The sequence below is a fragment of the Lactuca sativa genome, chromosome 2 (assembly GCF_002870075.4).
Source record: "Lactuca sativa cultivar Salinas chromosome 2, Lsat_Salinas_v11, whole genome shotgun sequence".
In the NCBI taxonomy this organism is placed as follows: domain Eukaryota; kingdom Viridiplantae; phylum Streptophyta; class Magnoliopsida; order Asterales; family Asteraceae; genus Lactuca; species Lactuca sativa.
In genome coordinates, this window is record NC_056624.2 from 10,022,094 (window position 1) to 10,044,605 (window position 22,512).

General features: G+C 39.0%; 1 protein-coding gene across 2 annotated transcripts; it reads right to left on the reverse strand.

Annotated features, from left to right (window-relative positions):
* Positions 1 to 6,560: 6,560 nt before the first annotated feature.
* LOC111886141 (protein NLP5) lies at positions 6,561 to 12,883 on the reverse strand. 2 transcript variants are annotated; one of them, XM_023882367.3, is made up of 5 exons: positions 12,551 to 12,883; positions 10,416 to 11,321; positions 9,803 to 9,850; positions 8,792 to 9,587; positions 6,561 to 7,892 (listed from the first exon to the last, which is right to left on the reverse strand). In XM_023882367.3, the coding sequence occupies exons 2-5, from the start codon at positions 11,235 to 11,237 to the stop codon at positions 7,084 to 7,086; spliced, it is 2,475 nt and encodes an 824-aa protein (XP_023738135.1). In that variant the 5' UTR covers positions 11,238 to 11,321; positions 12,551 to 12,883; the 3' UTR covers positions 6,561 to 7,083. The 2 variants fall into 2 exon arrangements, with proteins under 2 accessions (XP_023738135.1, XP_052624221.1); XM_052768261.1 differs by lacking the exon at positions 12,551 to 12,883 and adding an exon at positions 11,855 to 12,159.
* Positions 12,884 to 22,512: the final 9,629 nt, after the last annotated feature.

Consider the following 22,512-nt stretch of genomic DNA (forward strand, 5'->3'; position numbering starts at 1 on the left):
ACCTGTACCTATGGGTAGATGGGAAGACATTGCAATGGATTTTGTCACTAAACTGCCCAGAACAAAGAACGGTCACGACATGATTTGGGTGGTCGTTGATCGCTTCACTAAGAGTGCGCACTTCATAGCAGCCAATGAGAAATGGTCTATGGATAAGCTTGTGAATTCTTACGTGAAGGAAATTGTGAGACTTCACGGTGTTCCTCTAACAATTGTATCAGATTGTGATAGTCGTTTCACGTCGCGATTTTGGAAAAGTCTACAAGAGGAAATGGGTACCAAGTTGTGTTTAAGTACAGCTTACCATCCACAAACTGATGGTCAGAGCGAAAGAACGATACAAACACTTGAAGATATGCTAAGAGCATGTACCCTAGAATTCCTAGGTAACTGGGATGAACATTTACCTTTGGTAGAATTTTCCTACAATAATAGTTTCCACTCGAGCATAAAGATGGCACCTTAACAAGCTTTGTACGGACAGAAGTGTCGTACACCGTCTTGTTGGCTTGAGGCTGGGGAGAAGCAGTTTATGGGACCGGAGATGGTTCATCAAACTGCTGAAAAGTTGAAAATAATCAGGGAAAGAATGTTAGCAGCTCAAGATCGTCAAAAGATCTATGCTGACAAGAAGCAAAGACCGATGACTTTTGAATTTGGGGATTCGGTTTTCCTTAAAGTCTCACCATGGAAGGGACTTATAAGATTTGGTAAAAGGGGAAAGTTGAGTCCAAGGTTTATTGGACTGTTTAAAGTTCTTCAGAGAATTGGGAACCAAGCTTACAAGCTCGAATTACCAGAAGAACTAAATGGTATTCATAACACTTTCCATGTGTGTTATTTGAGGAAGCTCACGGGGGAAGTTCCCGACATAATTCCAATTTCTGAACTAAGATTGGATGAGAACAAGAGGTTGATTGAAGAACCTGATGCAATCGTTGACCGAAAGACTAAGAAGTTACGACGCAAGATGGTTGAGTTAGTGCTTGTCCGTTGGAAACATACGAATGGGCCAAATCTCACTTGGGAGAGGAGAGTGACATGTTGAGTCGCTATTCGCATTTGTTTGTTGATGTGTGATTCTGGGGACGGAATCATTCTAAGGGGGAGAGAATTGTAACGCCCGCGTTTCCAGGCTAGGCATAATTGTTGATGTAATAGTCTAGGTTAACCTTTGTAACTCTTTTGAAGTATTAATGATGAAATATTTGAACATTATGTGAATCATGTGAATTATGTGTTTATTTTCTTAATTATTATAATTTAATGAATTAAGAATATAATGAGCGCCAAATGAAATGTTAGATAAGCCCAATATCTTTACATAAAGTTTTAGTAGTCGAAACAAGGATTCCAGAGATATAAAGAACGCCGAAATCCAAGTTATAACGAAGAAGTTATGATATGTCGAAGTTTCGCGACAGAACCGGCACGACGCCGAATGACGTAAAATATGAAATTAAGATAGAGAGATATCTAGCCTTAGTAATCTAAACGAAAGTTGTAGAGTTCGTTAAACCGAGAGCGTGCATAAAAAGAACGCCCAAATCTGACTTCGTATGAGGAAGTTATGATTTTTCTAAAGTTTCGACTTAGCAGTATGCAACCCGAATCCTCGATTTGAGATCGAGTGATTTCTATCCGAAATAATCTAAATGAGAATCGAAGATCTCATCGATAGTAGTGAAACGATAAAAAGATAGGCGAAAACGGACGTTAGATGAAGAAGTTATGAATTTATAACGGAGTTTTCCTGTCCCGACCTACTAAAAATAATATAAAAGTAATATATTTATAATATATTAAAAATAAATCAAAATTAGCCAACGGAATCTAAACGAGAGTTGTAGAGCATATTATCACCTACGCGTCGATATAAAGAACGTCAAAAACGGAGTTCGTATGCGAAAGTTATGAATTTTTGAAGTTCAGGGCGCGGAACCCCAAAACTGTCAGCCACCACGACGTGGTAAAAGTGCCACGACATGGCAGGAGCTCTGGAGTCTGTCAGACCCACTTGTAATGACGCATGCAGTGACGAACCAGCCACCACGACGTGGTAAACCGTACCATGACGTGGCAAAGGCAAATTTTGCCCTATAAATAGATTTGAAGGGCCAGCCGAGTTTGGTTGCTCAAATTCTCTCCTCTCACTCATATTACCTTGATTTACGTGCAAAGAAGTACCCCCCCGAAGCCCTGGTATCATCCCGAGACCCGAAGCAAGTCCTGAAGCTCGAAGATCCCGCGAAGAAAAGAGTTTCCGAGCCGAAGCTCTGCCCGCAAGAAGCCCGGTGAGTGAAGTGAACCCAGTTTCACTGAAGAATACTACTTCTACAAGCTGTAGCGTTGTCCGATCATCTTCTGATCAAGTGAGTGTATAGTCTCTTTCATAAACACGAATATAATACAAGTATTGTTTGAATATATTAAGTATATGATTGGGTGAGTGTGTAGTTACTTTCTTCTAATACATAAATACGAAGTATTTACTATGAAATACGTGTTATGTGTTTATATATTGGTGTTGATTTGAAGGGGGTACATAATCTCTTTCAAATGCACGATTTTATACAAGTATCAATTTAACGTACTAAGTATATGTGTTTTGTGAGTGTATCGATGTTATCTTCTAATCTCATAGATATGATTTATTCTCAATGAAATACGTGTTATGTTTATGTGCCTCATCTTTTATCTGGAATGTGTTTTGATTGAACATACTATACAGGTTTTAAACTATGTATAAAAATGTATATTTTATCTACTAAAATGTTGGGTAGAACATGGGTATATAGTTGTCTTGTGATAAAAAGATGAAAGGCCTCGATGTTTTTGATTTAGTCATCTAGCGGAGTTTAGATGACGACCACAGACTTTTCTAGACAGTCTTGTGGAACGCTAGCAGGCTCGCCACCTGTAGGTGTTAATGAACTTGGGTGTTCATTCACTCTACTCCATCCCCCTCATGGTTGCCTTATTTGACTTATATTGCTGAGGAACCCCCGAAGCATGTGTTGTCGCCCCGATGAAATATTCTTAGATTAGGTCCCTTATGTTAGTTGTCTTAGGGACGTAAAGTGAGAATAACGGGAATGGGTAATTGGGTTATTGTTGGTTGGTGGAATTAAATATAATTATTTATTGTGGGTTGAAAACCCTATATGCTCACCAGGCTCCCAAGGCTGACCCACTCAATTTTCTTTGTATTACAGGTTGTGGTGCCAGAGCATAAGTTGGATGACTTGTCAAGTTATTTTTGGATTATAGACCTGCTGTTATATATAACTGTTGTAAGGTCTGTATTGTAATGTTTATGCTTTTGGTCTGTTTATCGGAACATGACATCTCGAGTTTTGTTATACAATGAAAATACATTTCTTTATGAAATGCTTTGGTAAATCTTATTTTATCATATTTCGTTTTGGGAACAAATTCCGCAACTCTTTTAATCAAAGGATTACTTTGAAATTATTTTAAAAGCATAAATTAAACTGGTCTTTTATGGCCGTGCTTTTGGGTATGTCACACTATTAATCATAAATAGTCAAGCATAACAAAAAGACAAATGTAAGCAAAACAAAAATGAGTAATTTTGTTCAAAGTAAAAATATTTGTATAATGAACAATTAATGGTTAATTAGTTAAAAGTTGAATAGATGTACGAGTTTCAAATAATGCAGTCTTCAAATGATTATGAGGTGAGATAAAGACAAAATTGCAAAAATGGTCAATGTAGTTGGCAATTTTATGTGATTTTTGTACAAAACGAAATGTTGGTGCACGACTGATCCAAAATTGGATCTTTCTATTGTTTTTGGTCCCTATCTACTTAAAAAGACCATTATGCCCTTATAATTTGTTTTTCCATTTGTTTATTATCTATTTTTATTCACAATAAAAAAAACCCACCAACATTCCGTTCACTCTCTCTTACACACAGACACACACTTATCTCTCTCTATCTCTCAGGAAAACACACGAACACCCCAAGTGTCACCACCATCCGCTAGCACCGTCCAACGCCCCGATCTACAGATTTTTATGCCACAAATCAGCTGACACCCAGAAACCTTCACACCCCAAGTGTCAGCACCATCCGCTAGCACCGTCTGCCACCAACCACCTCAATCTCCTCTGTCCTCACCCCACATCTTTCCTTGCTTAACCCGATGAAACTTGACCACCAGCCACCACACCATCGTTCTTCATCTTTTTGCTAAAATATCATACCAGACGCCTCTTTCTCATATCCGAAATCTAGATCTCATCGGAGCTATCCCTCTTTCATCCCGTCACCGGCTAAGAAAGAGCTCTAATAGCTCTGGCGTTTGTGACCACCATTAAACCAGAAAACCACCATACCCTTCTTATACCCTCATCAATTAGCTTCTTAGAGAGATTGATTGGAGAAATCAACAGATGTTTACAGAGACCGGACCTTCATGATTTTTGGATCTCTGAGTTATACATATGAAGAAACACAGAGAAGGTGAGTGAAGCTCGCATCTGCAATTGGGGATTTCTCTGACTGTCTACAGTCAGTCGAATCTAAAAATCGAAATGAAGAAATAATACAAGATTACATGAACATCAAAATTTTAGAAGAAGACCTACAAAATTCGAGATCCTTGTTACCTAAATACAAGATCGAATTCAAAGTGGGAGGGTTACAGTATTTTTCTCCATCTTTTTTAAAATTTAAATTGCAACCTGTTTTGTGTGTGATTATCGCCAATACCCCTAAATTTTGTAAGATTTTACACTGTTTCACCATCTCTTTTACACTTCGATTTGAAACATGGGTCAGCCATGATGGTTTGATTGTGTGAAGATAATGGAGATGTTGTGATCGTGATAGTGATTGCGATTGTGGATGGTGAAGCTAATGAATAAGGTTGTGTAGATAGAGATGAAACCCACATACAAAATAAGAATCATTAATCTGTTTCGAATAATATGATGGCGTATTAAGGAGGCTCGAAGGTGGCTGGATGACGACGTAGGATGTTGAGGCAATGTGTAAAAGTTGATCCAACAATGGTGTGTATATGATGAAGTGCATGGTTTTTTCTTTTTGTTTTCAATCGTGGAGAGAGAGAGAGAGAGAGAGAGAATTTTAAATAATAAGAATTCAATTAAAAGAATAGAAAAAAAACTATTTTACGGGTGTATTTGTCCTTTTAGGTTGGGTATGGACCAAATACACACAAAAATAATAACTATAAGGACCTAAACTGCACAACGTATCGGAAATTGGGCAGTGGTGCACCAACATTTCGTTTTGGACCAAAAACACATAAAATTGTCAACCATAGTGACCATTTTTGCAATTTTGTCTGAGATAAATCAACTAAATTATAGTAGATAGATAAAGGGAAATCAACAGAAAAGTCCCAAAGTTTTAGAAAAAGTTTCAAAAAAGTCCTAAATTTTTTTTTTGAACATTTTAGAAAATCATATAATTTGTCATTTGTCATTTGCTGTTCAAATATATATATATATATATATATATATATATATATATATATATATATATATATATATATATATATATATATATATAAGACTTTTTCGTTAATTTTGGCAAAATGTTAAATAAGCGGAACTGTTCCATTCAAAAAAAAAATTTAGAACTTTATTGGAACTTTTATCAAAAATTTGAGACTTTTTTGTAAGTTTCCCCATAGATAAATTATAAATTGATTTAGATATAGACTAGGTCATTCAAATTATGTTGCGCTTCTAACAAAACAAAACGACTAGAAAAAAAAAAACTAAGGACACGGGCAATATTTGTCAAAACTCAAAAATCACCCGCAATATATATATATTTTTAACACGCATGCAAATAAACCGTATGATCACAAATATTAGAATATTATTATAGCAATATTTAACACAAGAACTAAGGGTGAGCATAATAACCGAAAAACAGAACCAAAACTATGTTAATCAATATAACCGAACCATTTCCAAAACTGATGGTTTGATTTCTATATTTTGATAACCGATAATTAACGGTTCGGTTATTGTTTTAAAGGTTAATCGAACCATTATTAACCGAACCACTAACTTTATATTTACCTATATAAAAATTATAGATTATATATAAAATAATATACTCCAACTTATCCAAGAGCAATTAAAACTTCAAAAAATAATCCATTAATCCTCTTATCAAGAGAAGAACGAGCAGTCAAACCATTGGAGGTTAATGACACAGATCCACAAAATCATTTAATCATGCATTGTGTTTAAACAATTGATGAATTCGGTAATTCCAAATAGACTAATTCTATAATTCATAAATTTTATTCGCAATCAGTTCAATGGTCACTTTTTATATCATTTTTGAACATCATGGTTAGCATTACTAACAACGAACCAAAACCATAACCGAAAAAACCATTACCATAACCAATATTAACCATACACAATGAATACCAAAATGCATTAACCAATAGTAATGGTTATGGATCGTTTTTTTTCCAATAACCGAACCAAACCGCCTCATACACACCTTAACAAAAACTATACATAAAAGTTCAACACAAAAATTTATAAAGAGAAATTTCGGATCAACCGAATTGATGCCAAATATCAGCCGTTTTGATATGTTGTCCATCGACCCGTTTTAATCAACTACAAGAATGTACAAGTGATGGCAACCTTGAAAATAAATACCTACTATGGATTTAATTTGTACAAACCAAAACATTCATATGATACAAACTTTATATTCAAACTACCAAACTTTAATACCACCACCATAACTATAACTTTGACCAAGATTTTCTTGACTTCAACCACCTGCCCTTGGTTGACTATTCGCATTGTACAGCCCCATCAATGCATCCCGATGACCACCCGCAACATTTAAGCCGAACCCTTCACTAGTTTGGCTAGAAAACCTTGTCTTGACCCATCGAGCACGCTGTATAGTACAACTCTTTAATGCACACACGTACAACCCCCCAATACACATCAACCCAAATCCTTCATGGGTCTTACCCAAAAAACCGTATCGACCCATCAAACACAGCCCATTAGAGATGAACCTGTTGGATTTGGGTCGGGTCTTTATAAAATCACGGTGCTACCAAAACTGCCCCCCACATGTTGAGCCTCAGAAAGCGCAAGCTTAATCGTCCCTGTTTTACACGATCTATAAACATCAACACACTCCTCTAAATCCGCATCACAAGTCAAAAGAACCCATTCAGAATCATCGTCAAAATACTTCAAATGAAACCCGTTTATATCGCCAATACAAAACCTCTTCGCGATTTCTTCAAGTAGTTGATTGTATCCCCAATCTTTTTGCAATCGAAAACGAATCTTTTCTTCCCCAAAAGTAACTTTAACCCTCGATACATTCTCATCTCGAGAACTCCCGCTTTTGGGGGGACGATTTTGAGTCATCGGGACTTCAGTGAGTAACTTATGACTATGTGATCTTTGAAGCACTTTTGGTTCTTGTTCTTGATCTTGATCTTGATCATGATCATGATCTTGATTATAAACGGACACATGAAGCTCTGCATCGCTGCGGGCCCGTTTCAAAATGGGTTCGTCATTGGTAGGGTGGGTCCCGCTGGAAGATGATTGGCCAGAACTTGAAGTTTGGCTGCATGATGGGGAAAGTGATGATTTGGTGATAGTAGCCTCGATGGGCTTTGGTGAAAATGGGCCTGTTTTTGGGTCTGAAGAAGCGAGGTTTGGGAAGTTTGAGTAAAAAGACTCGATTTGGAAGGAGCCTGAGGCTCCATGGACTGAATCCATGACAAGTTGGATCTTTTGTAAGGAATGTCCGACTTTTTTAATCTTGCGAGATGGCCATCTTTGGATCCCGTGTTGTCGACAAATTCGTTTCAAAGTTGTTGGACAGACTGCAAAAAAATAAATAAATAAATAAAAATAAAAAATCATGGTTTAGTTATTTTGTTTGTAAAGAAACAAAAAATAGAAACTGATCTTAATTGTATCTTGATAAGACGTTTTTATAATGTATGTAGATTTGTTACATTGATAATAATTTGGTTAGATGCAAGAAATAGGAATGTACTTTCTTTAAATTATTTATTATAGAATTGTACTTTTAATTATTTTCTTATCAAGACATTGTACTTTGAAAAACATAGTGAATTATAATAATGCCTTCTAAATACACTAATTTTCATTCCTAGATGAGAAAAAAAATTGGTATAGGATAGATTTTTTTAAGAACAATGGCTTATGAAGTGAAAAAATAATAAACAAAGATATGTTAGTAAATTGTTGTTTCTTGTTAACCCTCAATTATTTAAGGTTTCTTCAGTTTCCATTGAACTCCAAAATACAACAAAAATCTTCATGCTTTGGAAGATTTTCACTTCAACAATTCAATGTTTTGTGCCTACTATTTTTATTGCTTTGAGCATTGCAAAAAACCAAAAATACCAAAAAAAACAACATAAAGAAAACCAATCTGGCCCCAAAGACTAAATCGAAAAATCGATTTTTTTGAGATAGAAACCAAATCTTTATTGTTTCGACAAGAAAACCATTGTTTTTGGTGTTAGGAATAAGAAAAACAAAAAAGTGAAGTGTATTCGATTTGCTATTTTTATTGCTTTATTCAACCAATAAACAAGAAAAAGATATTGAAACCTAAAAAATAACTTTTTTTCTGGTTAGACACCAAGTTTTTTGGTTCGGTTTTGGCTTTTAGGCAAAAACCCAACCAAACATAACTATCTTAAATGTTGAAAACCTATCAACAACATAAAATAAGTTAAGGAGCACTTACCTCCGAGGTTCTTAGCTGCATCTTTCAAGCTACCCGCAAAATACTGTCTAAGCATTTCCGAAGTAATCGTTTTCTCCGTCTTAGCACCACCCCGCCGTCTCTCCATCCGTTTATTCCCATCATTGACGAAACTACCCTCACCGGAACCACCATCACCCCCTTGTTTCCTACTCACCTCCCCACTTTTCTCCAAAATCTCTTCCACTTTCACCGCCCGTCCACCCGCAACCACCGCCGCACCACCTTCCTCCGCCAACTCCTTATCCGTAACCACCCGTAAACTCCGGCAAACATTTTGTATAATAACCGACAACGAATTAAGCAACCCCTTTTGCTCCTCTTCATCTTTACAATCAACCGGTAAAAAAAACTCCAAAACATAATCAATATCACCCGTGAAAGTGCTTCTAAGCCTTATTGCAACAACCCCACGTAAGTCAAACATCCGTGCATGATGCGAGAGTGGATACTCGGTTTTTGTCAATGAGGTCACGTCTGAGAAATAACACGGTTGATTGGTGGTGAAAGCGCGGCCCACCACCCCTTGGCCTTTTAACAAGTGGTGGTCCGAACACGCTTCTTGAAAATCTTTGAAACGCGGTTCGTGGACATAGCATGCGGGGTCCACAGTCGATATACAATGGATTAAGTTGGTGTCCGAGTGGCGACAACCGTCTTTGCCTTGTTGGATGCACCGGACCCACGTTTGAGCCAAGGGTAAGTTGTGGGTTTTGCATGCGGTTTTGAGGATCTCGATGATTTCGGGTAAAGCGGCTTCGTTTAAACCGTCGGTTACCTGGGAAAATATGTTTATCAAACGGTTAACATATAGCAAAGTAATTTTATTTATTTTTCCTATGAGTAGTATGTGAATAGGTAAATCAGGTACACAACAGTCTGCTAGGTAGGCCCAGAAGGAGCCCAATCCACATTGGAATTGGAACTCCCATACTGCGGCTGCTGAGACTTGAACCCGTGACCTAATTTGTAAGTATCTCACCAGAGTATTACCTTGAAGTTCTTGGAGTTGGAAGACTCGGAGCTCCGGAGATCAACGGCCTATAAAAAAACAAAAACTTCAAAAGATTAAGTTGTTTCTTGGTAAGATTTTGTAATAGAGATAAGAACATGAAAAGTAAACGGATTCATTGGTATAACCATGCAAAGTTGCGTTCATTTTGGATGTAACTATGCATTAAAGGGTTAAATGCAATAGATAACAACATACTTCTATTTATTTTCTTATTATAACTTTCAACATTTGTTTCTTCCTATTAAAACATTGTGTTTTAGAAAATTTACCCGACTATAGTAGTGTCATCGAAATATAGAGCAATTTCCACTTCTATAACCGAGTAGGTTTTTCAAATACAATGTCCTTGTAAGAAAAATGAAAGTGGAATGCTATGATTGGATAGATTTTTCATAGTACAATGTCTTGGTAAAAAAAGATTGAAAGTACAATGTTTTAATAGAAAAACACGAAAGTTATATGCTATAATAAACAAACAAACAAAAGTACATAGCTATTTTTGCATTTAGCCCTTTGTTAAATGTTTTCAAAGTAATGACCATAAAACTCTTAATAATGTTATTATAACCAAAAGATAAAACAAAAACCTACCTCGAGAGCTTTACAAACACCTTCAATCTCGGGATTATAACTACTCTTTTGAGTAGTCATAACAACTTCAATAACACCAAGACAACTTTGACTATCCCTATCAAAAACAGGAACTGCAACACTCCCTTTAACATCAAACTCTTGAGCATGACCAACTCTCGGATACTCCTCCGTTTTAAAAAACCGAACATCCGGTGTCCATTCCGGAACTTTTCCCATAAATACCCTTCCAGGTAACCCTACAATCTCCTTTGAATTGCCCTCAGCCGGAAAATGATACCCTTCGGATATATTTCTATAATAGGAAAGTTGAGGGCAATTTGTGTCAAGTGAAGAAAGTTGAGAGCTTGTACTTAAAACCTTCTTTCCTTCTCGATTTTCCGGTAGCCATATTTGAATAAGCATGTTTCTATGAATGGTGGAATGTCTTATATTCTCGATTGCATAAATCAATCTTTCTTTCACGGTTAATGATTGGCCAATTCCTGGTGGGATCCACCATCTTTGGCTTTCGATTTGAAGGTTTTCAGATTGGTTGAGAAATCCTAATGAATTACTTACAAGGGTTTTTGATTGAATCACATCGTCTGGAAGATTCTTGAGAAGTGGTGATCTTTCTTGATGTTCTTGAATGTCTTCAAAAGTTGGCCATAGAAATGGAGTGTCGAAAAGGGAATTGTTGTTGTTGTTGTTGAACTCAGATCCTTCTGTTGCTTGTAGCCAACAACCATCTAATAAAAGTTCATCCATGTAATCGTAATCCATTAAGGATTCGGATGGATTCCCAAACATGTTATTAGGAGAAAAAACGCTGTCATCCATTGCTCTAATTTTGTACTTAAAATCTCACGGATTTTATTTAAAGATCCTAACTTTATTGTTCATATCGCTATGTATGTGTCAAAGCTGTTGAAAAAGAAAGAAAATAAACATTAATCGATGAGAAACGAACAAAACATATCTAAAAATGCGAGCTTTTTAGTGCATATCTCAAGAAATTTGGGGGGAAAGAAAGAACAACATTACTCCACAAAAACTGGATGAATTAGTGTTGGAAGAATAATACTTGAACACCAAAAAAGCCATGTTAAGAGGAGACACGGTGTCATGGATATATCTATAATCATGTACTCAAAATCCCAAAAATTTTATCTAAAAATTTGACTTTTTGAATTCATGTTTCAATCAGAATCTGTCAAAATTGGGGAAGAAGGACATTTAGAGGAAACACAAATGAATTTAATACTAAAAAGTTCAACGCCACATCCAAACATGTTATGAGCTGTAATTTGTACTCAAATCCCATGATTTTATCTAAAAATAAGAACTTTATTGTTCAAATCTCGAGCAAAACATATTAAAATTGGGGGAAATAAAAGAAGACGAACATCAATCAATGAAAGAAAAGAAATTAAACATCAACACTAGAAAACCCATACGAAATCCCACAAACGTTTTCCAAAGTTGGAGCTTTTTTTCTTCATATTTCAAGCCAAATCTGTCGAAACTTGCAAAAAGAAAGCACCAAATTCATTACGAAAACACATGAAATTCAACTCTCAAAAAGCGATAGCCTATATGCGTGGAAAATCAAAAGATTCTATCAACATGACTACTAACGATATCAATCATAGTCAAAGTACCTAAAAAGTCAGCTACAGAAACAAAAAGAAAAAAAAAATCAATGAATGAACAGACCCCAGTTCAGAATACCTACTTTCAAGGAGACTTAAGATTCGAAATGGAAGTTAAAACTAGAAAACAAACAAAAAGCATTAAATTTATTATTTCTTACAGATTTCCCAAGATTGTACTTACAACCACTTGCAAACTCTACCATCACTAGACGGAAAATTAACAAAAAGGAGAGAAAAAAAACATAGACGGATGAATAGAATAGGGAACAGTTCTTGAGATTAGATTCTTGAATATTCTTAATAAGGGTTTACCACATTTTTATCTGGGCAAAGAGTAAATCCCGAAAATACCCATAAAAAGTTATAGAGAAACACAAGAAATTTTGTGGGATGTTTCAGATGCAGAAGCACATATAACGCAACCCAAAAACACTGTTGGATTTGCTAATCGTTTGCTCTGAATCAAAAGGAAACGCATAGAAATATCTGAACTTTCACCTTGTAATAATCATCTCTTTTGGTTCTTTAAACCTTTTGAGACTCCTTGAAAGCCTGTTTCTTTGTTGTTTGTTCAAGATTCTTCTTACAATCTCAGAAACCCCACCATGAAACTCATAGGGAATCCCGCGGCTAGTCAACCTTGCTCTAGAGAGAGAAAGAGAGAAGATCCTTTTGGGTCGAAAGATATAGAAAGAAAGATTCAATTGTAAGATGAATTGAGATGACGAAACAAGAAATATTATATCCGAAGCTAAAATGGGTGATGTAAGATCCAAATCAATAAAAAAATGGGTTTTTCTTCTTGTTTTTGGACATTTCTTTAAAAGTGGGCGAGAAAATAAAGAATTGAATGTTGGTGTGTGTGTGGGTAAGCAATTGGCAAATTTAAAAAGACAAAAAAAATAAATAAATAAAAAAGATTTAGTCACACTAAATCTATTTGAGGCTCTATGTTTTAGTTTTTATAGTTTGACCACTATATTATTCAAAGTTTTACTTTGTTCAATCAAGAATTGGTATATAGCGTAGGGAAATCGAGTAAAGTGCATTTTAAAGAAAATAATAACTTATATAGTTTTTGGCAAAATAATCATGCATTTTGCAATAGATATTCTGGAGCAGTTGAAATTGGGTTGAGCTCGGTTCTATATAGATTGGCCCACAGGTGATACTGGAATGTTATTCCGAAAAAACTGATATTTTTAAAACCTAAATTTTAAAGATTTTGTGTTTTCTAACATGGATTCAACAAACCATATTAGATTTTTAGATTAATATGATTACATATATATGTAGGAATGTTGTTATTTAATGTGGAATGCATAGAACATGCCCGAAATACACAAAATACGTTTAGAATCACATATTGCATGTACTTTTTTTTGTTACTTTTAGTCATTGTTTACCTGTTACTAGCCTATAAACTCATAGTAATACACCATCGAAAGTATACTATTATAGGTAATGTCATTAATTTGTTTATGGATTGGGAATAACGAGTCCAGAATACGAAAAAAATGATATGGAACGCCTGGAATGTTATTGTCTGAAAAGTTTGTAATGTTTTGCTCGAAGCCCGAAATGACTTGTATTGTTTTGCATATCGTTAAATTAGTAATTAATATTGATTTTCATTAAACCAATATCGGCGAACTACTATGAAATCAAAAGCAGTGCCTTGAATGACTTCGAAGGTGGTCAAGATCAATTTGTGTGGACGTCGCTTAAAAATAGGTTTTACGTATAATGAGATTATATAGTATCTACAATAACTTTTTGAATAGGTCCCGATAGAGTTAACCCTCAATTAAAAATATTTTTATTATATTTGCATTTTATGATACTAAAATTAAACATTTTTATTTGTAGAGAAAAAAATTGAATGTGGAAATACAAAAACAGTAACAAACTCACCCATCAGAATCAAATATGAAAATAAAAAAAAAACAGAGAGAATGTTAAAGCTTAAATTGAAAGAAAAGCGAACTTCGGAAGACGGGAGCAGATTAAGATTAGATAAACTTGTTATTTTGTAGTAGTTATCGGTTTATAATCTTTGTTATAGATGTCATTAACTTCATGTACTAGAGAACGCTTTATAATGTTTGTTTTTATTTATGGCACCATTTAACTTTTTAAAAGATATCTTTATTTTTTTAACGGATCGCAGTCTTCGACATCCAATGATGAGAGTGATGAGTCAACGTTGCCAATGGAATATGAATTGTTCCGCCATGAGGACAACCAATGGGTATTGTTGATATAACTGTTTTAGAAATGATTCGTGATCTTCAACGCGTGAAATAAAGAAGGATAGTCTTGGAAATCCCATTACCATTTTCTGCCACCAAGGAGTATAGAAAGCTAGCATTTTACAATATGAAAAGTCTCCTCACAACAATGCATGAATATATAGAACAATTTGTCAATACAATGGAATCCATCAAAGAATCACGTAGAGTAAGATCAACAGTAGAAAAAATAGTGGAAATGACCGATAAAGTCCTCCTTATAATTGAGAGCTACATGTAATTATTTAAAGTTCATGTAGACACTACTAGTTTGCACCATATGAAAGTCCCAAGTTATCTTGGAAATCAACTCTAATTTATAAAAAAAATGTAATTTCATTTTAAAATTAAATATGTAATGTTGCACCTGGTTCTTGGTACGTATTCCTTTTATTTTATATCAAGTGTTTTGCTTTTTGGCCTTGGACTCAGCGAGTCGAAGGACCAACTCGCCGAGTAGAAGCGGGACGGAACGCGTGACTTAAGTGATGGACTCGACGAGTCGGGTCCCGGACTCGACGAGTAGGCCCTGGCTAGACAAAAACCCTAATCTGAGGGTTTGCACCCTATTTAAGCAACCTTATACAGCCTCCATCGTCCCTTATGCACCCAGAAACCCTCTATAGAAAACCCTAGCCGTTGTTGAAGCAATCTAAATCATTTTGGTGGATTTTGGTGTTGGTGGTCTTAAGAAGGGAGGAGAAGAGCTTGAGGAAACAAGAAGAGACCAGAGGGGTTCGACTTTGTGCTTCATTTTCAGTCTTCAGAAGGTATAAAGTTGCTAACTTGCTTGTTTAATTGCTAGCTAGATCCCATTTTGTGGAGATTTAGGTCTTTTATAAGCCATTTTAGGTAGCCAACCATGAATGCAAGCATGGTTGGGGACAAGGCTTCGGATCTAGGTCCTTTGAGGGGTCTCAAGGCAGAAAGTGGGTGCTTTTCCACCCAAGGAAGACTCCATGCAACCCAAGAGCTTGTTTTAGGGCCTTTTGGACTCAAAGTCCCATGCATGCACATAAAGTTTGTAACTTTACGTGCTAGAACGATTGTAGGAGCCTAGATCTATCTTTTGATCAAAGGTTGTACATCTGAAATCGAGGATTTAGGGTGTGGATGTGACCAACTCGGCGAGTCCGTTCTTGGGACTCGACGAGTCCAAGGCTTTGAGTCCCATACCTGTTGAGGGTCAAAAGAACTCAGTTGGGTATTAGAAGGGTTGTAGCAAGACAGAAAGAGTAACCCAACGCATTGGACTTAGTGTTGGATCTGGAGTTCATGGGACTCGACGAGTGCTAGAACAGACTCGGCGAGTCCAAGGCAATCTTCTTATGTTTGAAGATGAACTCGACTAGTTGTTCATACAACTCGGCGAGTCAAGGTCAGGACTTGTTCATCAGATGAAGGTGAACTCGACGAGTTTTTCATACGACTCGGCGAGTCGGATGAAGGTTCATTGAGGTTCGTAAAGACGGGGAACTCGTAGAGTCGTTGCCAAACTTGACGAGTCGAGTCATGGATAAGGACGGGTAAAGGGGTAGGGACTCAACGAGTTGACGGCCCAACTCGGGGATTCGGGTCAACTAGAAGTTGATTTTGACTGGACTTGGCCTAACCCTGTTTAGGGTTGCACGAGCTGTGTGTTGACTTGAAGGTTGTCGTGTAGGGATCGAGGAGTCGAAGGGAGTCAACTTGTGTGCCGAGGATAATTCAAACACTACACGACACTGAGGTGAGTTACCTTCCAGTAGGGGTGGGTCTACGACCACAATGTCGGCCCACCAAAAAGGGGTATTTAGAAGATGATTGTCTTTATGATAATTATCTTGGTTTGGTTATGTGCTTCGATTATGAGATTTAACTGTATGACATGTTATGTGTGTAGTAGGGATTAGTTTCCCTGACAGTGGTCCTTAGGACCTAGGGGTAGGTCAGTACCCGGATATGCCTGACTGTATACTTATATATGTTGTTGCATGCTAGTGGTAGGGAGTGAAATAGTCCCCAGTTACCGGTTGAAAGATACCGATGATGATTACAGGTTGAAAGATACCGATTATGGTTACCGGTTGAAAGATACCGATGAAGGTTACCGGTTGAAAGATACCAACGATATTGTATGGTATGTGGTATGATGGGGGAGCTCATTAAGCTTTGTGCTTACAGTTTTAGTTTTGGTTTCAGTTACCTCTTCGTCGAAGGGGAAGGAGTCGGTGGTGTAGCAGCGCATCACACACACACATGGTTTCCGCATTGAGTTTATGTGATTGTACTCTGATTTTCATTACTTCTGATGTTATGGTTTGAGACACAACATTATGATTTTGTAATGTGATGTTTTATCGACAATGTTTTTGGTAAAATGTTTATTAAATATAGTAGTTCAAAAATGAAATTTTCGGGCTTGAATTTTGGGTCATTACAAGTTGGTATCAGAGCCCTGGTTTGAGGGATTCGGACACACCCTCGGGGGTGTCTGAACTCAAACCGAGGGACTAAAAGATTTTACAAGGAAAATGGTTATCTAAAAACTAAATTGAGAAATTTTAAAGACGAAATGTGTGATGCGTGCAACCGGCCGGGCTCAAGTAAGTTTTCCCTAATATACCCATACTTACTGTGTTATGTTATATGGTTTGATTCATAGAACTGCATGCTAGAATAGGAATAAGGATCTAGGAAAATGCCTTGTGTGCCTGATATATGATTCTAAGAATGGCATGCTAGTTAGGGCTAAGGATCTAGGAAGGATGCCTTATGTGCCTGTTGTATGAGCCGTATGCTAGGACTGATCAGTCAGCAGTAGGATGGCCTGTGTAGGTTATGTCTGGTTTGGTTACTCAATGCACGAATGCTGCTTACTTTGTGCTATGGGGGTTCTGGCCAACTTCAACTAACTAAGGAACGGATATGTAACAGTATCCGCAAGCTAGTTAGGGGGAGGTGGTGGGGACTCCTAGTGCAGCTGATGGCGGAGAGTAGGTCGGAGAGTGCCCTAGGGAAGCCTAGGATGAGATCAGTGGAAAGGGTATCGGGAAGAGAAAAAAAAGAGGGACTTGGCGAAGTTTAGGCAATCCTTGAGGAAAGTACGGATAGATGTGGAAGGTAGTATGGGCCCGTACTACTGAAAGCAGAGGATCCGTACTCGAGTCAAGGAGGGCCTAGATGGAACCAGGAAACTTGGAAAGTGTATGTGACCCTGACAATAGTATGTTTATTTTCAGAATGGTGGTCACGCGACATGGAGCGGGAGGTTCAGGATCCGGGTCAAGATCGGGCTCGGGTGCAAGGTCCGAAGCATGTGGATGATGGACTACGCGAGTTCATCGCGTCCGAGATCACGCGAGGTATCCTTGATGCAACACCGGTTATCTTCGGTTCGATCAAGGAGGGGATCATTGAGCTGATAGAGGATCGCCTCCGATCGTTCAGGAGTGATCTGGCGTCTGGCCAGACGAGCACACACATACTGTCCTTTAAGGACTTCAGAGGGAGTGGTGCGCCGGATTTCCATGGGGTGAAGGACCCCATTACCGCTAGGAGATGGATCGTGGACATCGAGTCTGTGCGGCTGACTAGCTTCTGCCCGGAAGGGTCCCAGGTCTGTTTCGCTACAGGATGTTTGAGGGACCGAGCCAGAGATTGGTGGGAGCTGATTGGTGACATGTCGGGAGCCCCAGCCATTGAGGCTATGAAGTGGACAGATTTTGTGGCCCGATTTAAGGTCGAGTTCGCACCGGCTGTGGAGCTTCAGCAGCTGGCCAGGGAGTTCTTGGATATGAGACTGACTACGGAGACTGTGGCGAAGATCACCGCCAAGTTCTGCGAGAGGGCTTTGTTGGTTCCCCGGTATGCGGGTGATGAGGACATGAGGAGGACCCGCTACCATGACATGCTACGGGCTGACATTCGGGAGCATGGCAATTTTTCAGCTTGCCCTACACTGGGTCGGTATCCAGATGCTATAAGTGCGGCAAGGTTGGGCATTTTGGCAGAGATTGTACTGCCCCTACTCCTGCGATTCAGACATCAGACCTGATTTGATTTCATTGCAATCAGATGGGCCATAAAAGGCCAATTGCCCTAGATTGACAGCAGCAGCGGTGCCGATAGTGACGCCGACTCCAGCGACGGCACGGGTTGTGGATGGCCGGAAGGTCAAGTTGGAGGCTCCAGTGGTTCGGAGCCGAGCATTTCAGCTGACAGCCGAGGAGGCACGCGCTGCACCCGATGTGGTGATGGGTATGATTTCTTATTTATGATTTTATGTTATGTCGATGTGAGTCTGATATATTATGTGCCTTGCTTAGGATCGTTCCATGTGAACGGTATCCCAGTTCAGGTATTGTTTGATTCAGGTGCCAACCGATCATTTATCTCTCTTGCGCTTAGCAAGAATTTTCTTGAGTCTTCAGGCATGTTGGATTGCCCTCTAGATGTCGAGATTGCGGACGACCGGTCTGTGCGAGCGTCAGAGGTCTATTGGGATTGTGTTTTGCGACTGTTCGAGGAATGTTACCTAGTGGACTTGGTTCCCATACCTTTGCGGGGGAACAAAGTTATTATTGGTATGGATTGGCTGAGCCCCAATGGGGCAGTGATTGACTGCGCGCAACAGTCAGTGCGGATCAGGTCCCCTAGTGGGGGAAAGTTGGTGGTTCAGGGCGAAAGGCCACAACGAGGACCAACCTTATGTTCGGCAGCGAGGGCTAGGCGCTACCTCCAGTAGGGTTGTGCAGGTTATGTTGCTTATGTTATGGATACATGGGAAACAGGAAGGGCGACGGTAAGCGATGTGCCCATGGTGCGAGAGTTTACGAACGTATCCCTGAAGAGTTGCCTGGGATACCTCCGGAGAGACAGGTGGAGTTCCGGATCGACCTAGTCCCTGGTGCGGCTCCGATAGCCAAGGCACCGTATCAGTTGGCTCCTTCTGAGATGCAGGAGCCGTCTACACAGCTGCATGAGCTATTAGACAAAGGGTTCATTAGACTGAGCAGTTTACCTTGGGGAGCCCCGATTCTATTTGTGAAGAAGAAGGACGGGTCGCATCGGATGTGTATAGATTATCGGGAGCTGAATAAGGTGACGCTGAAGAACCGTTACCCACTCCCGAGGATTAATGACCTCTTTGACCAGCTTCAGGGAGCATCTTGGTTCTCCAAGATTGACTTGCGTTCAGGGTATCATCAGATGAGGGTCATAGAGGAGGATGTACAGAAGATTGCGTTTCGGACGCGCTATGGCCATTACAAGTTTGTGGTGATGCCCTTCGGGCTCACCAATGCTTCTGCGGAGTTCATTGGCCTCATGAACCACGTGTGTAAACTGATGTTAGACCAGTCGGTGATAGTGTTTATTGATGATATCTTGGTTTATTCCAAGACGCAAAGGGAGCATGAGGAGCATCTGCGAGAGGTTCTGGAGACCTTGAGGAGGGAGAACTTGTATGCTAAGTTCTCCAAGTGTGAGTTTTTGTTGTGCGAGGTGCAGTTTCTTGGGCACCTTGTCAACTAGAATGGGATTTTAGTTGATCTGGCCAAGGTGGAGGCCGTGATGAGGTGGGAGGTTCCGAAGTCTCCATATGAGATTCGGAGTTTCCTAGGATTAGCCGGCTACTATCGGAGATTCATCCAGGATTTCTCCAAGATAGTCATGCCCCTGACTAGACTAACAAGGAAGGTTGTGGTTTTCCGTTAGGGGCCTGAGCAGCAGGCTGAATTTGAGACTTTAAGGCAACGATTGTGTGAGGCGCCAATCTTAGCCCTGCCGGAGGGCATGGAGGATTTTGTTGTGTACTGTGATGCGTCCATCTCTGGTTTGGGCGCAGTATTGATGCAAAGAGGGCATGTCATTGCTTACGCTTCGAGGCAGCTGAAGCCTCACGAGGCGAACTACCCGACACATGATTTGGAGCTGGGGGCTGTTGTTTTCACCCTCAAGATTTGGCGTCATTACCTCTATGGGGTCCAGTGTACCATCTACATGGACCACAAAAGCTTGAGGTACCTCACGAATCAGCCGAACATGAACATGAGGCAGCGTTGGTGTTTGGATGTGGTGAAGGACTACGATTGCGAAATCCTTTACAATCCAGGGAAGGCCAATGTGGTGGCCGATGCGCTCAGCCGCAAGGCAGCGCCGATTAGGGATATCTGTTTGAGGATGACAGTGGTAACTCCGCTGTTGGAGCGGATTCGGGAGGCCCAGTGTAGAGAAATAAACTTTGAGACACACTTGAACAAAATGGTTAGAACACGTATATAGCTGAATAGTTAATCTCGAAGGATCTGTTAGCTCAACAATAATATTAATAGCTAGAAGTTAGTGAGTTGGATGCGGAAAGTAAAGTAATGTAAATGACAGCAATTGTAATGTCAAGAATACACATAAGTTGATTCATAACTTGGAATGCATTCAAACCAAGATTAGTTAGTGAGATCAAACTTAGTGAATAAGTCACAAGGACTTGCTCCGAAGAGAGATTATGATAAGATATGGTAGTAAAAAGTGAGAGATGAGAGAATTTCTGAGATAAGTAGTAGAGATACTTGAAGATGCGTATTTGATTCAGAACAAGTGAGCTCTATTTATAGAGACTCAAACATTACAAAAGATAACTTCTAGAAGTAGACATGCAAGGCATACTGGAAAATAGAAAGCGTAAAGAAAAGACAAAATACACTAAGTACAAAAGCTTGTTGTCTTCTAACTTCGGATGACTGCGGTAGAAGCTTTCATTGCGGTAGTAAGTTGGCTACGGTTCTAGGAAAGTTCAAGAGGGTCACTTTCAGTGTTCTAACAATTTCCCCCTAAGTGACCTCTTTAACTTTTATCACTTATCAAGACGGAGATGCTTGATTAGGATCCACCAAAACTTCCTGTCACTTTCTAACCAAGTGATCCTCCTTATAATTTCAAACTTTACTTTCGGAGTGGTATATTTTGACTTTTCAACTGCGGTCCGATAGATGGCAAGCTGCTTCTTTGTTAGACGATGAATAGCAGAGGTATGGATGAAATATTTGACATTATCAGTTTTTCTTTTGAAGATGACACTGAGTTCAGGAAAGTTGGATGCACCTAAGGGTCTTTCTTCAAAGCCTTCAGAAGGCATCGGTGCTGGATCAAGTGGAGGTAATTCATGCTTCTTCGCAATGGTGGGATAGATATCTACATCGATTTTAGCAAAATCGCATATAGTATCCATCAGAAAACTGTTGACTCTATCAAGTGCAATTTGCATCTTCGGATACTTCTCAGTCTTGCCCTGGAACACTCTTGCAATGAGGAAAATCTCCTCCGGATTCATGCAAGGAAAATCAGCTTGGTTCCGGACATAATCTTGTTCCCTTCAGGTCAGAGTGTACTGGAAAAACTCTGCCTTCATAAGTTTTCTTGCTCTATAGTTCACAACTGCAGATGGTCAATCATTTGACCATATGTGCTTAAAGGAAGAGGCATGCTTTGCATAGAATTGAGAAAGTCTCTCAAATTCCATAGGTAATCGTTTGGCATCTGGAAGGCTTTGATCAAATGGCTCAAATACAGTGAAGTATTTGGAATTGGGTGAGATGGGGATATCCCAGTAACCATCAGTAGGAGGCTCAGCATATGTAAGATGAGGAACGTAATCTTCATCTAGCAGTCTTCGGTGGGGATTAACCCAAGAATTGATAAGAGTTTCATCCATGACTGTGTCAAATCCGCATAGCCTCCAGATCTCTTCACCAAGTTTGGCTGCCCTCCAGTCTTTCTTCCTTTGGACGGTGGTGGGAGAATCTGCTGAGCTTGAAGATGACATATGTTCCTCAAGATGTTTGAAGTGTGGGGGAGTTTCAGGTTTCTCCGGAATGTGAGGCGCAGTGTGAGATGATGGTTGCGGTGAGGGGACTTTGCCAGTGATGATGGGGGGGGGGGGGGGGGGGTTGTGTTGGATAAGGTGTCTAAGTCCATAACTATTTCTGGTATGTACTTGACCCGACCCAGCATGGTCCATTTGGGTTGCATGGCACCATGCAATTGGATAAACTAAATGAGAGAATTAACACATATGGTTTATTAATATATTATAAGCTCTAATATATTAATAATATTATTTAATTAGTTTGGTCAAGAATTAATTTTAGAATTAATTAAGTGATCAAAAGATAACTAATTAAATATATGGGT

Bases quoted from the DNA above. Each gene is read 5' to 3' on its own strand.
- LOC111886141 (XM_023882367.3), bottom strand. From the start codon at position 11,237: ATGGATGACAGCGTTTTTTCTCCTAATAACATGTTTGGGAATCCATCC. The intron at 9,851-10,415 runs GTAGGTTTTTGT...GTTTTTTTATAG, and splicing joins GTGTTTGTAAAGCTCTCGAG to GCCGTTGATCTCCGGAGCTC. The intron at 7,893-8,791 runs GTAAGTGCTCCT...ATTTTTTTGCAG, and splicing joins TGCAGCTAAGAACCTCGGAG to TCTGTCCAACAACTTTGAAA.